This window comes from Grampus griseus (genome assembly GCF_964374135.1).
Source record: "Grampus griseus genome assembly, chromosome: 19".
Lineage (NCBI taxonomy): Eukaryota > Metazoa > Chordata > Mammalia > Artiodactyla > Delphinidae > Grampus > Grampus griseus.
Window position 1 is genome coordinate 51,614,191 of NC_139013.1, and position 12,193 is coordinate 51,626,383.

General features: G+C 47.1%; 1 protein-coding gene across 1 annotated transcript in view; it reads left to right on the forward strand.

Moving 5' to 3' along the window:
• The first annotated feature begins 1,681 nt into the window (after positions 1–1,681).
• GAN (gigaxonin) overlaps positions 1,682–12,193 on the forward strand; it is a 53,465-nt gene continuing 42,953 nt past the window's right edge. Inside the window, exon 1 of the mRNA XM_082676592.1 lies at positions 1,682–1,866. Within this exon, the coding sequence (XP_082532718.1) occupies positions 1,700–1,866 (167 nt within the window). The 5' untranslated portion in view covers positions 1,682–1,699. The remainder of the gene's footprint in view (positions 1,867–12,193) is intronic.

Below are 12,193 nucleotides of genomic sequence, written 5' to 3' on the forward strand. Positions count from 1 at the left end.
TCTATTTTACGTTTGGTAGTGTATATATGTCCATGCCACTCTCTCACTTTGTCATAGACACTTTTGATTCATTTATACCTCCACCCACTTCACTCCATCCCTTTGTTTTGTTTGGAAGCCAATCCTAGACGTTTTAATCATTTCATCCATAATACTGAGCTGGAAATGTCTGGACTTTCCGCTAGTAACATCCTTCTCCCAATCTATTCTTTTGCCAGTGACTACTCCACCAGAGTTATATACCCTGATTCCCACCAGTAACCCCAAATCCTTGACTGGTTCAGGGTAAAGATCCAAGACTTTATTGGAGCCTCTGAGTTGACAGAAGGAAAAGCCTGAGCTGATCCAGTGAAAACCCCATCCTGCCTTATCTGGAATACTGAACATATTCTTCTGGTCCTTGGCCTTTGTAAAACTGCTAATTTCTTATAAGCTTGTTGAGCCCCTAATGTGTGGACAAAACGGGTGCTACATTCCACATTCCCATGTGCCCTTAGCAACCTTCCCAGAAACCTCAGACAGTATGGGGCTTGCTCTGCAGGCCAAGCTGCCCCAGATTTGCTTCCTGTCACCACCTTGATCTCCATTGGGTGGGGAGCCTGGTCACATCTGAACATCTGGCCTCTCTACCTTCCACCCCTTCAGCGTTTCTCTCTCTCTCTGAAATGTACCAACATCATGCAATTAGTTACTCAACCCAGAACATTATCCTGGACTCCCTCTCCCTTCTAATTCTGCCTATTTGTTTACATCCATCCACTACTGTCCACCTCCATCATGACCCTTCCATCCAGGCCACCATTCTCTTCCCTCAAGTACGGCAATATTTAAGCACTTTTCTGCCTTTGGCACCCCCCCCCCCCACACACACACCAATTCTCCACGCAGCGGCTAAGTGATCGTGAAACGACCTGCTAAAAACCCTCTCATGGTTCCTAACACCTACGGGATCAAGACCAACTTCCTTATCACTGCTAAGGAGGCCCTGCTTCTGCTCCATCTCCTCCCTGGCCGGCAACCCAAACGCTCTTTTCAGGGCCTGGTTTCTCGGGTCTCTATGCTCTTACCTGGGAAGCGCCTTTTCTCTCGTAAATAGTGAACGCTACAACTACCGCGCCCTCGCTTACATGCGTTATCTCACATGAATCCGCAACAACACTAAGATATCATCTTCATTTTGCAGACGGACAAATTACGGATGGGCACCTTACCCATGGTAACACAGCTAGTGAGTGGAAGAGCCGAGACTCGGATTCAGACTCACGGCGCCAGAGACCACGGGCTTAACCACCGAGTGCCAGCCTGCCCGCACACCCCTCCATCGCTGCAGCGACCGCTCTCAGCGGCGGACCGCGCCCGGCAGCGCCCGTTCGGCGACCAGCAGCTCAGTAGGAGGAACGAGGCTTCGGATTGGCAGCCTCCGGCGACGCCGGGGAAGAGGGAGGGCACAAAGGCGCAGGGGCGTCGCGCAGAAATGACGCAACACCGCGGCTCCTTAAAGGCGCCGGACTCTCGAGCGGCGCACGGCGCAGGCGCGTTCCGGAGGCTCCGGATTTTGCTCGCATCGCTGGGAGCCGGCCCGGGCAGACGGGCGCGAGCGGGCTGTGCAGACGGGGCGTGCGTTGGACGCGGGCGGCTCGAGGGGTCCGTTTGGGCGGCGTCCGGAGCCCGACCGGCGGGCTGAGGAGAGGGCGCCGCGATGGCCGAGGGCAGCGCAGTGTCAGACCCTCAGCACGCCACGCGCCTACTGCGAGCGCTCAGCTCTTTCCGCGAGGAGTCCCGCTTCTGCGACGCGCACCTGGTCCTCGACGGGGAGGAGATACCCGTACAGAAGAACATCCTGGCGGCTGCCAGCCCGTACATCAGGTGAAGAGGGGGCCGGGCGGGGCCGCGCTGCCCGGAGCCCGGGGGCGGGGCGAGGCGGGCGTGTCCCCGGAGCCCCTGGTCCCCACCCCCCAGCTGCCGGGGTCCCTCTGGTCACCGCTTAGCGCGGTGTCCCTCCCGGCAGACACCCCGGCCGGGCCCCACTCGTTGCCTCCCCGCAGGACAGCTCCTATGGCTTCGGCCGGGCCGGGCCCGTGCCCCCCACAGGACCCCACTCCCCCTGGAGTTGACCCCGGACCTCAGTCCCCCCGCCCTCCCTCCTCGAGTTCCCACCGCCCGGCCCTGGCCGGGGCCTCAGAACCCCGGAGGCCCCCAGACGCCGTCCTGGGCCGGACCCGGCCCCGCGACCGCGAGCAGGGCTTGGGCGGCGCCCGGGAAGAGCTGCCTCCTCGCCCCGGCCCAGCCCACGGATCCCTGGTGAAGTTTGCCGGCCGTTCGCCTCCAAATCGACACATAGTGGGCCGGGCCCAGCGCCGCGAAAGCGGCCAGGGAGCGTCCCTCCCGCGGAGAAGCCAAACAAATACCTCCTCTCCGGGTGTTGGCAGAGGGAAAACCCTGTCGGATCTTTTTCTTAGGATGGACGATCCGACACCCCCTCCCCCCCAGCCCCAAGTTCTTCGCAAAAGTGACTTTCCACCCTTTGTGGGAACTCCTTTTAAAGAGAAGGGTAGTGCGTTATAGACGTTAAAGTAAGCTGTAGCACATTCTAAAAGACTTACTGTAATTCTCAGGATGCTGTTACAGCCCGAGGACCATGAGATTTTAGCGACTTAGAGAAAGCATTTAAAACAAAGCTTAACCTGGTTTGCCAGCTCAGCTAACGAGGTGAATTAAAGGTTGATAGGACAGTGCTCATACAAGTGTGTCACATCTTGAGAGGGCTGTTATGTTACAGCAACTTTCTTGCAAACTGGGTTACTCTTTAAATAAAGAAAAAAAAATGCTAGAAGCTGGAGAAACTGCCTAGTAAGCTGGTTAAATATAGACTAATAGTAGAGAATGTCACTAGAATTGACAGGTCAGAAAAGGCAAAATGATGTGCGCTGCATTCTTAGTGCATTGTCCTAGCAGAACTCGGCACACAAACTGCATTTTAACCTTTGCATTGGCAGACATTTGTGCTAAGTCAGAAGCAGTTCAAGCGCTCTGGTAACTTCTGGCTCCTCCTGGCTCTCTTAAATCCACTTGCACTCTTTCTTTGTGGATTTAAAGGTGCGGTTGGGGTGAGTTGTCATTAGTGTGGATTTAGATTGCCAACATGACAGATATCTCATAGCTGGCAGTTCAGAGCTTTGAGCAGTCAATATAAAATTGGCATCAGCAAGCCAGCGTCTTCCCTGTATCCAAAGTATTCCCTGTTTGGGGAAATGGTTAGGAAAACTACTTTAGATGTATTAGTGTAGTTTTGTAAGTGACATCCAGCTGGCTTAAAAGAAAATTGCAAATCACCAAATACATGCTCTCTATTCCCTTTCCGTGGTTCATTTTTCTCCAGAGCACTTGCCACTATAATATACCCTATATTTTATTCATTTACTCTGTGGATCTTCCCCACCCACAGTGTAAGCTCCAAGAGGCCAGGGACTTTCCTTTCGTTCATTACCGTATCCCTGGCACACAGAAAGACCAGTGCCTAGTGGTTAGCAGATGGGTTGAAGCAAGGACTGCCTTCCTTTATGCCACAGAAGACTGGACATGAGAGGACCGGCCCTGGTGCGTTTCCATTTCAGATGCTCAGTTGTCCCTGATTGAGAAGAGCCCTGCACCTGCTTTCTGCTCCCAGCTTTCACTCTTCTGCGAGTTGTCCATAGATGACTTCATCTTGGCTTCAGCTCACTAGTCTGATAAATGAGGGATAAAATGCGTCTTCATCTCATTTAATCTTTGACCCACACTGTGAAGAAGTAGGTAATAGTGCTTTGAGCCGCTCACGGGTCTGCACACAGGTTTCCAAAGGTAGTGGTATCACTGCTATATCTGCTGAATTAGGAAAGGTGGGGCATCCGCTTGTGACGTGGTGGCACGTATGAGAATATTTAGTAATGTGAAATGTTATTTAGACTAGCAGTATTTTTTTTCTCTATTTTTAGTTTTTTTTAAGATTTATTATTTATTTATTTATTTTATTCTTGGCTGCGTGGGTCTTAATTGCGGCACGCGGGATCTTTGTTGGGGTACACGGGATCTTTCATTTCGGCACGTGGGATCTTTCGTTGCGGCGTGGGATCTTTCGTTGCGGTGTGGGCTCTTCGTTGCGGTGCACGGGCTTCTCTCTAGTTGTGGCCTGCGGGTTTTTCTCTCCCTAGTGGCGTGCAGCCTCCAGGGCACGTGGGCTCTCTAGTTGAGACGCGCGAGCTCAGTAGTTGTGGCGTGCGGGCTTGGCTGGCGCGCGGGCTTGGTTGCCCTGCGGCATGTGGGATCTTAGTTCCCCCGACCAGGGCTCGAACCCGTGTCCCCTGTATTGTAAGGCGGATTCTTTACCTCTGGACCACCAGGGAAGTCCTGCTAGCAGTAATTTAGATGTGAAATATTACTAATCGTAGTAGCAGAGCCAAAAGGGACTTCAGACCCCTCTAATCCAATTCTGTTACTTTCCAGATGAAGAAGTGGTGCTCGGTGGGCATTAGTGATCTGTATTACAGTGAGGTTATTAGCACTTAATGGTTGAACTAGGATTAGACTGCAGGTTAATGACACCTAGTCTCCTACTCGTTTACCATACCAAACTACAGCATTACTCACATGTAACTATTCTTTCCAAGTCAGTAAGCGGTAGAGTTTACACAATGTTATGATTTACGTGCTTATTAAGTACTTTCACATGCTGTCTCACTTTGATTTTCATTTTCAACCATCTTGTACAGTAGGCAGGGCAGATATTTTTGACATTTTACAGATAAATATGAATTAGTCAATATGTGTTTTTTCAGTGACTAATTGCTGTAACTTTATTTGACTGTTGAAGTGGTATATTTGTTCTTGGGTTTCTTTTAAAATTATCAATCTCAAGGCTACTTCAAAGTAATGTGACTAATTTGTGTTACTGCTTAGAAACAAACTTTAATTTTTGACACCAATGATGTTGGGCTTTTATAACATATTTGTTTTGTTTGAATGGAACTTAAAGAATTCTGTTGAAACAAAATGAGTCTGTATGTTCTAGAACTTGATGTTTCTCATTTTCCCTTGGGAAGCTGAAGCATTTAGGTCTGTGATATCATTAATATAGGGATTGGGAGTTCAAAAGTTTGGTAGTCTCTGAAGTTTTATAAAAATCTGAGTTTTGTTTAATGTCTTCAGTTAGCCTGGTTTTAGTAACTGTCATAGGGGTCTGAAGTTGTGCAGTTTAGAAACAATGTTATATATTGCTTCTGTATCATCAACCAAGGGAACCAATCCAACACTGTTGCAGTAGGAATTAAAACAACTCATTTGGCATACTTTCTACTAAATATAGAAGTCTTTTAGCCTTACTGGTTTACTCTTTTCCTGTGCTTTATCTTTGGTTTAACATTTGTTTTTCCTCCGGGTCGTCTTAGCAATCATACTGCCTTAGAAACACTTTCAGTATAAAAGGAAAAAGCCAGAAAAAACCCAAGTTCGGCCACAAAACCCCAGTGATAACCTGAAAGAAGATTATGTAGGGTATGTGTCATGCAGCCTAAGATTCAAATGCTGTAGGGAAGACAGGCAGGAGCTTCCATAGTTCATCACTCACCCCAGTAAGTGGGAAGCTACTTTCCCAGCATGCCCTCTGCCCAGCATTTTCTCATGATCCTGAATGACATTTTTCCTTTGGTTTGTTGGGAAAACAAAATCTAAATGTAGCTGACGACCTTCAAGAATGATGACATTGAATTCATGGCTTGTAACAACGACCCACAGCAACCCTTTCCTTTCTCAGCAACCCTGAGACCTCCTGGGAAAGGTTCCCTGAGGCTTATAGGAAATTTCCTTTTCTCTTGAATATTGCAAAGTTTGCTTTGCTTCATGTCTGAGGCTCTTCTCATTCTGGCACAATTCCCTTGATCTGATGTGGAGTTCAGACTCCTCTCTTTCGTGAGCTGTGGTTCTTCGGGGGTAATGTATGTGAAAGGATTTGGCAATGAATTGCCGTGTGATTCTGCAGTGGCATTATAGTGGCTCTGTACAGGTTCCAGTCCCGCATAGTAAAGGAAAGAAAGATTCCCAGGATTTTGGGATCCTTTGATGAGTTAGCCAACAATAAGAATGGCAGTTTTTGCCCTTGTTTTTTGAGAGAAAGCTGGTCTAGTTGGGGTGGAGTGGAGGCATTGGGCCTAGAATCCAGCCTGGATCATCTTGGACAACTTTTCTGGGCCTTAGTCTGCTCATCTGTGAAGTGAGGTTGATTGGGCTCCGTGCTGTTTTCAGTCCGCTTGGCGTGTCTGTGTTGTGGGGAGGGGGTCTGTCTCTGTTCTTACGGCTTTACTGTATCATGTAAAGTTTTGTTGCCCATTGATGTTAAAGCCTTTCCTTTGCCCTGTCACACAGGACGTGGTTGGGTATTCTGCTGTATAAATCTAGCCCTGCAGAGTTGTTTTGTAACAAGCATTTATTTTATGCTGTTAATCTGGATGCTTTCCAAGGCCTAGTTATTGATGAGCCTGTTTTGCCATTTAAATCTAAAATTTGACTCATAGATGATGCTGATGAAACTTCTTAAGGAGATGGTTGTGATCTCTGTAGGAGTCCAAGTTTCATGGTGATGCAGAAATTGTTATCATCCTTTCTTTAGGTACTTGAAATCTGCCCTGTATTTTATGAGCAGTAAAGTCCACTAGTGTTGTCTGCTATGTGCAGAGCAAGCTGTCAGCCCCCAAGTCCCTTTTCTTTCACTTGTGCTCTGAGTTCATAGTCACCTGTGTATGTAGCAACTCATGAATGATTGTCATAAGGGTTTTGTATAGCAATTGTAACCTGTTAAGTTTCTTAGTTCTCAAGGGTTCAGCTAGAAGCTCCCAGTTCTGAGACTGTTGCTGAATCCTGAGCAGTCTTTAAATCAAATCCGCTGTACCTACCGCTTGCTGTCCTCTGATGGTGATGGGAAATACATTGGGCCTGAATATCTTTTGATGGATCTAGGCTTGTTTGTTTTTATCCACCTACTATAAGGCATCCCTTACAACTGCTTAAAAAGATGAAATCTGTCCTGAAGGGCTTACAGTCCCATGGTTCAAAATGATCGACTCCATCCTTCTCCTCCTCTTCCTGCCCCCCTCCTCCCCTTCCCCTTCCCCCTTTCCCTCCCCTCCCCCTTCCCCCTTTCCCTCCCCTCCCCCTCCTCCCCTTCCCTTTCCCCCTTTCCCTCCCCTCCCCCTGCTTCCCTTCCCTTTCCCCCTCCCCCTCCTCCTCTTTAGTACTTGCAGTCATATTTGATTAAACCCTTTTCTTAACGTGAGTTTTCCAAAACCAATATTAAAGTATGTTGTCTTTTAGAAGATCGAAGAAGTATTTTCTCTGGGCTTCTTAAGGAAACTAAGAGCTTGTGAATTGGAGCTCTAAGTTTAACATAGATTACTTATTTCAGGTGAAATATATGTGTTTATTTGTACAAGGCGGCGGTTGCCACTCTTAGTAGCAGTGAATGCTCTAATTCTGGACGGGTTCTCGGAAGGTTTCAAACGATGAAACAAATCAATAAAATTCTTGTTAGACTAGTGAATCTAACATAAAGTGAAGTGTTGAATGTTTAGATTTATTGTAGAACTTTCCTGAGGGTTGTCATTTTGAGTGATAGTAATGTGATAGAAGTAAATCCTAGCTCCACTGAGCACCAGCTGGTAAGTTCTCCCCTTTTACCTGTGCCCTCTGACTTTTACCTCTTCTTGCAGTGTGTATTTTCCTCTGCAAGTCCTCTTCAGTGTTCTTAAAGTAATTTTCATTATATAATTTAGAGAGTCAAGCAAAGTGCTTTTCCACATAGAAAGGTTGGTTCCTTGGATTTAGATTTGGGTAATAGAGACTGAGCATCCAGATTACAAAACCGCCTTATCCGTTGTGTACACTGTTCGTCGGTCTGTCTCATGATATCAAAGTGAGGCTTAAAATCTATAATCCATAAAGAAAACATAATTAGGACAAATAAGGAGTTGTTTGGATTCATCCTTCAGAAGGATACAAATCTATCATTTTGTACACTAGAGCTATAATATAAATGCATAATTTTAAAGTTGGAATCCTAGGTTAAGGGTGGAGGTGCGGAGGTGTGGGTGTGACAGTTGGCAGGTTAGGGCTGCAGCCTTGAATTTGAGTGCTTCCCATGGGTCCTCTGCCTCCTAAGACCCGATGAGTCCAAAGAAGGAAGGAGATCAAAGATGGCAGCTGTAGCTCTATGGAGGATAAAGGTCGTGTGTCCATCTAAACGTCCTCTGTCACTCAGGTGGAGTTCTTGACCCCCATGCTCAGAAGAGCAGAGACTGAAGTCGTTTTCCTAAGTGTTGCCAAAGAATATCTTCACCACACAATGATCTAATGTCTCGTGTTTGCTGCTTCCATTTCTCTGTGGGAGTAAATTATAATTTTTTTTCTTCTTTTCAGAGAGTTTTAGAAAAATAGAATGCTTAGGGAAAAATGAGATCTTGGTGAAGTATTTTGTTAGATAAAACAGTTAGCCTTCAGGCAGTAAAGCTTTGGGAGGCAGCACATATCAGGTGGAAGGGGGGAAGACTGGTTTTTAAAAACAGACTGTTATGATGGGATATAGACCAATACAGTGTCCTTCATTTTTCTGTTTAGAGTTAATGTGCTAATGGATACAGAACCTTAAATGTACATCTTTGTTCATAGGTATTTTGTGATTCTTTCAACTACTAAGTATTTTGGTATCTTTTTAGGAGCATTTTTAAAGACCATTTGACACTTGTGATTTTTATGTTAACACGATAAGATGAGTAGAAATATTGTAAAACATAGTTTGATAGTCATATTCGCATTCATCATTAACCAGTTGCCTATGCCTCTGAATAATTGTAAATTGTCTAGTACTGTTGAGTTCCAAATATTTTCAGACTTTTGTCACTGAAATTGTTTATATGAGTCCGTCCCTGAATTGGAGGAAACTGCATATTTAGGGTGTGAGGTTGGGATGAGTCTCTTCTGACACTTAGAGCACATTCACTGGGAGTGGCCGGCAGTGTGAGAAAGGTGGAATTGAGAAAAGCCATGGGAATCCTTAGAAAGAAAGGTCATTGATCACTGATTTCTATTCTTTCCTCGCTGGAGCCCACTTCTGCTTCAGGGATAGAATTGGAGGCCAGCAGAACCCAGGGTCTTCTTGAATATTCCATTTGGTTAGTCAAGGGAAGAGTTTCCCACCTCCGTCCAGCTTTTCCTCCTGTGCTAAAGCTGGTATGGGAAGTTCAGACTTACCTCGCAGATTAGAGACTTCTTGCAGGTGTTGTTGGTTGGTTGGTTTGTTTATTTTCCTGCCTGACTTCTTAACACTGCTGCTTGTATGAGCAGAGCTACCAACTTTGTTCCTTGCCCAAAAGGGAGAATCCCTGTTGCTGGCCGAGAGGGAGCAAAATTCTCATTTCTCTCACCTCCTGCAATGGAACAGGAGAAGAATAGGTGCTCTGTTCTCTTTCCTTACTGTCTGTTTTCCTATTGATAGGAAAGGGGACTATGAAAATGTGCACTATTGTCATGCTGCTGGTACATTCTTTAGAAATGTCAGCACCACCTTAACCCATATGCTTGTGGGATTGTGCTCACCAATAATAAAGTACAGTTCAAGAATTAGCATTGTCATAATGTTGAAATGTGTCATGTATTAATTCATGACGGAGTTCCCTGTCAAGGGACCTTACATAACTAGTGTTGACTAATTAGGATTAATCATTCCTTCAACAAATACACAGGAGACACTGGGTATCAGCAACAGCTGGGTGCTGGGGCGAGACGGGCAGGAGTTTGTATTTCATGGTTTGCGGAGTGTTACACCTTCCCAGGCTCCATTGTCTTTCTTGGGTGCTGGCTGCCATTTGAGTGTATATTCAATGATCTCGCACAAACACTGTCAAAACTGAGACTGAGAACGTGGAGATCAAAATCACTCAACTTATTTTTTCCACCTGTGTGGCCAGTAAAGGAAAGAAACATAAAGCTAACAGTTTTTAAATTATCTTTGACGTTCACTTAATTTTTCACTACTGTACTGTGTAGTGTGGTAGTACCAGAATTTTAAGAATGGGAAAAGAAGGCTTCCCTGGTGGCGCAGTGGTTGAGAGTCCGTCTGCCGATGCAGGGGACACGGGTTTGTGCCCCAGTCCGGGAAGAACCCACATGCCGCAGAGCGGCTGGGCCTGTGAGCCATGGCCGCTGAGCCTGCACGTCCGGAGCCTGTGTCCCACAACGGGAGAGGCCACAACAGTGAGAGGCCCGTGAACCGCAAAAAAAAAAAAAAAAGAATGGGAAAAGAAGAGATTGACTTTATTTTTGGAGTAGTCACTTCTGAAAGTCTGCTCTAAAAAGTATAATTAAGATGTGGCACATACATACAACGGAATATTACTCAGCCTTAAAAAGAAACGAAATTGAGTTATTTGCGGTGAGGTGGACCTAGAGTCTGTCATACAGAGTGAAGTAAGTCAGAAAGAGAAAAACAAATACAGTATGCTAACACATATATATGGAATCTAAAAAAAATGGTTCTGATGAACCTAGTGGCAGGACAGGAATAAAGTTGCAGACGTAGAGAATGGACTTGAGGACTCGGGGAGGGGGAAGGGTAAGCTGGGACAAAGTGAGAGAGTGGCATGGACATATATACACTACCAAATGTAAAATAGAGAGCTAGTGGGAAGCAGCCGCATAGCACAGGGAGATCAGCTCAGTGCTTTGTGACCACCTAGATGGGTGGGAGGGAGGCTCAAGAGGGAGGGGATATGGGGATATATGTATATGTATAGCTGATTCACTTTGTTATACAGCAGAAACTAACACAACATTGTAAAGCAATTATACTCCAGTAAAGATGTCAAAATAAAATAAAGAGTATACTTAGGGCTTCCCTGGTGGTGCAGTGGTTGAGAGTCTGCCTGCCGATGCAGGGGACACGGGTTCGTGCCCCGGTCCAGGAAGATCCCACATGCCGCGGAGCGGCTGCGCCCGTGAGCCATGGCCGCTGAGCCGGCGCGTCCAGAGCCTGTGCTCCGCAACGGGAGAGGCCACAACAGTGAGAGGCCCGCGTACCGCAAAAAAAAAAAAAAAAAAAAAAAGAGTATACTTAAATGACTCATCTGATCATTCGCTACTATGTTAGTAACCGCAATTAATCACATGTACAGAAACAACTTTTTTAAATAGAATTATTTATTTACTTCTGGCTGCCTTGGGTCTTCGTTGCTGTGCGCGGGCTTTCTCTAGTTGCGGTGAGCGGAGGCTACTCTTCGTTGCAGTGTGAGGGCTTCTCATTGCGCTGGCTTCTCTTGTTGTGGAGCATGGGCTCTAGGCGCGCAGGCTTTAGTAGTTGTGGCTCGCAGGCTCTAGAGTGCAGGCTCAGTAGTTGTGGCGCACGGGCTAAGTTGCTCCGCGACATGTGGTATCTTCCCGGACCAGGACTCGAACACACGTCCCCTGCATTGGCAGGCAGATTCCAGAAACAGCTGTTTTTAAGTAGCGAACATAGATCCTTGGCCAAGGTTTCCTAAATGCTCGTTCATTCATTAAACTTTTCTTGAGCGTTTACGTGTGGTGCTGCCGTGCTCTGGGCTTTCAAGGCTCCGGCATCCGCGGACTCCAGCTGGGGAGGCAGACAATGAAGAGGCCTCGTTACAGAGAGACGTGAGGGATGGACGTGGTTGCCGCCGTGGATGGGTGAGAGGAACACCGCCCTGAGGAAGTGCCGCTTCACCTGAGATCTGGAGGAGAGCTTCAGTGTGAGCAGAGCTGGGGGCGGAGGGGCAGGGCACCGGGAGCAGAAGTGCTGCACTCTGGAGACAGAATCAGACTGGCACAGCCAGGGGGGCGGAGAACAGCAGCGTGAGGAGATGATGAGCGGCAGGTAGTGTGGCAGGAAGCCAGACTAGAGGGGTAGCAGGGCCTCGTAGTCCTGAGTTCAGGTTGGCACGTGCACTGCTTGCTCCCCAGCAAGATTAAACTTTCGCGGGAACGTCTCCCAGAGGGGCTGTGTGTGGGGAGCCAGCTGGGGAGGTGGCGGGTGTGGGAAAGGGACCTCAGAATTTTTTCTGACATGGGTTATTCCATGCAAGAGAGTTTAGGTTTTATTATAAGGCTTTAGGTTAGGCATTGATGGGAGTCATTTAGGAGGGCACTGCAATGGTTCTGA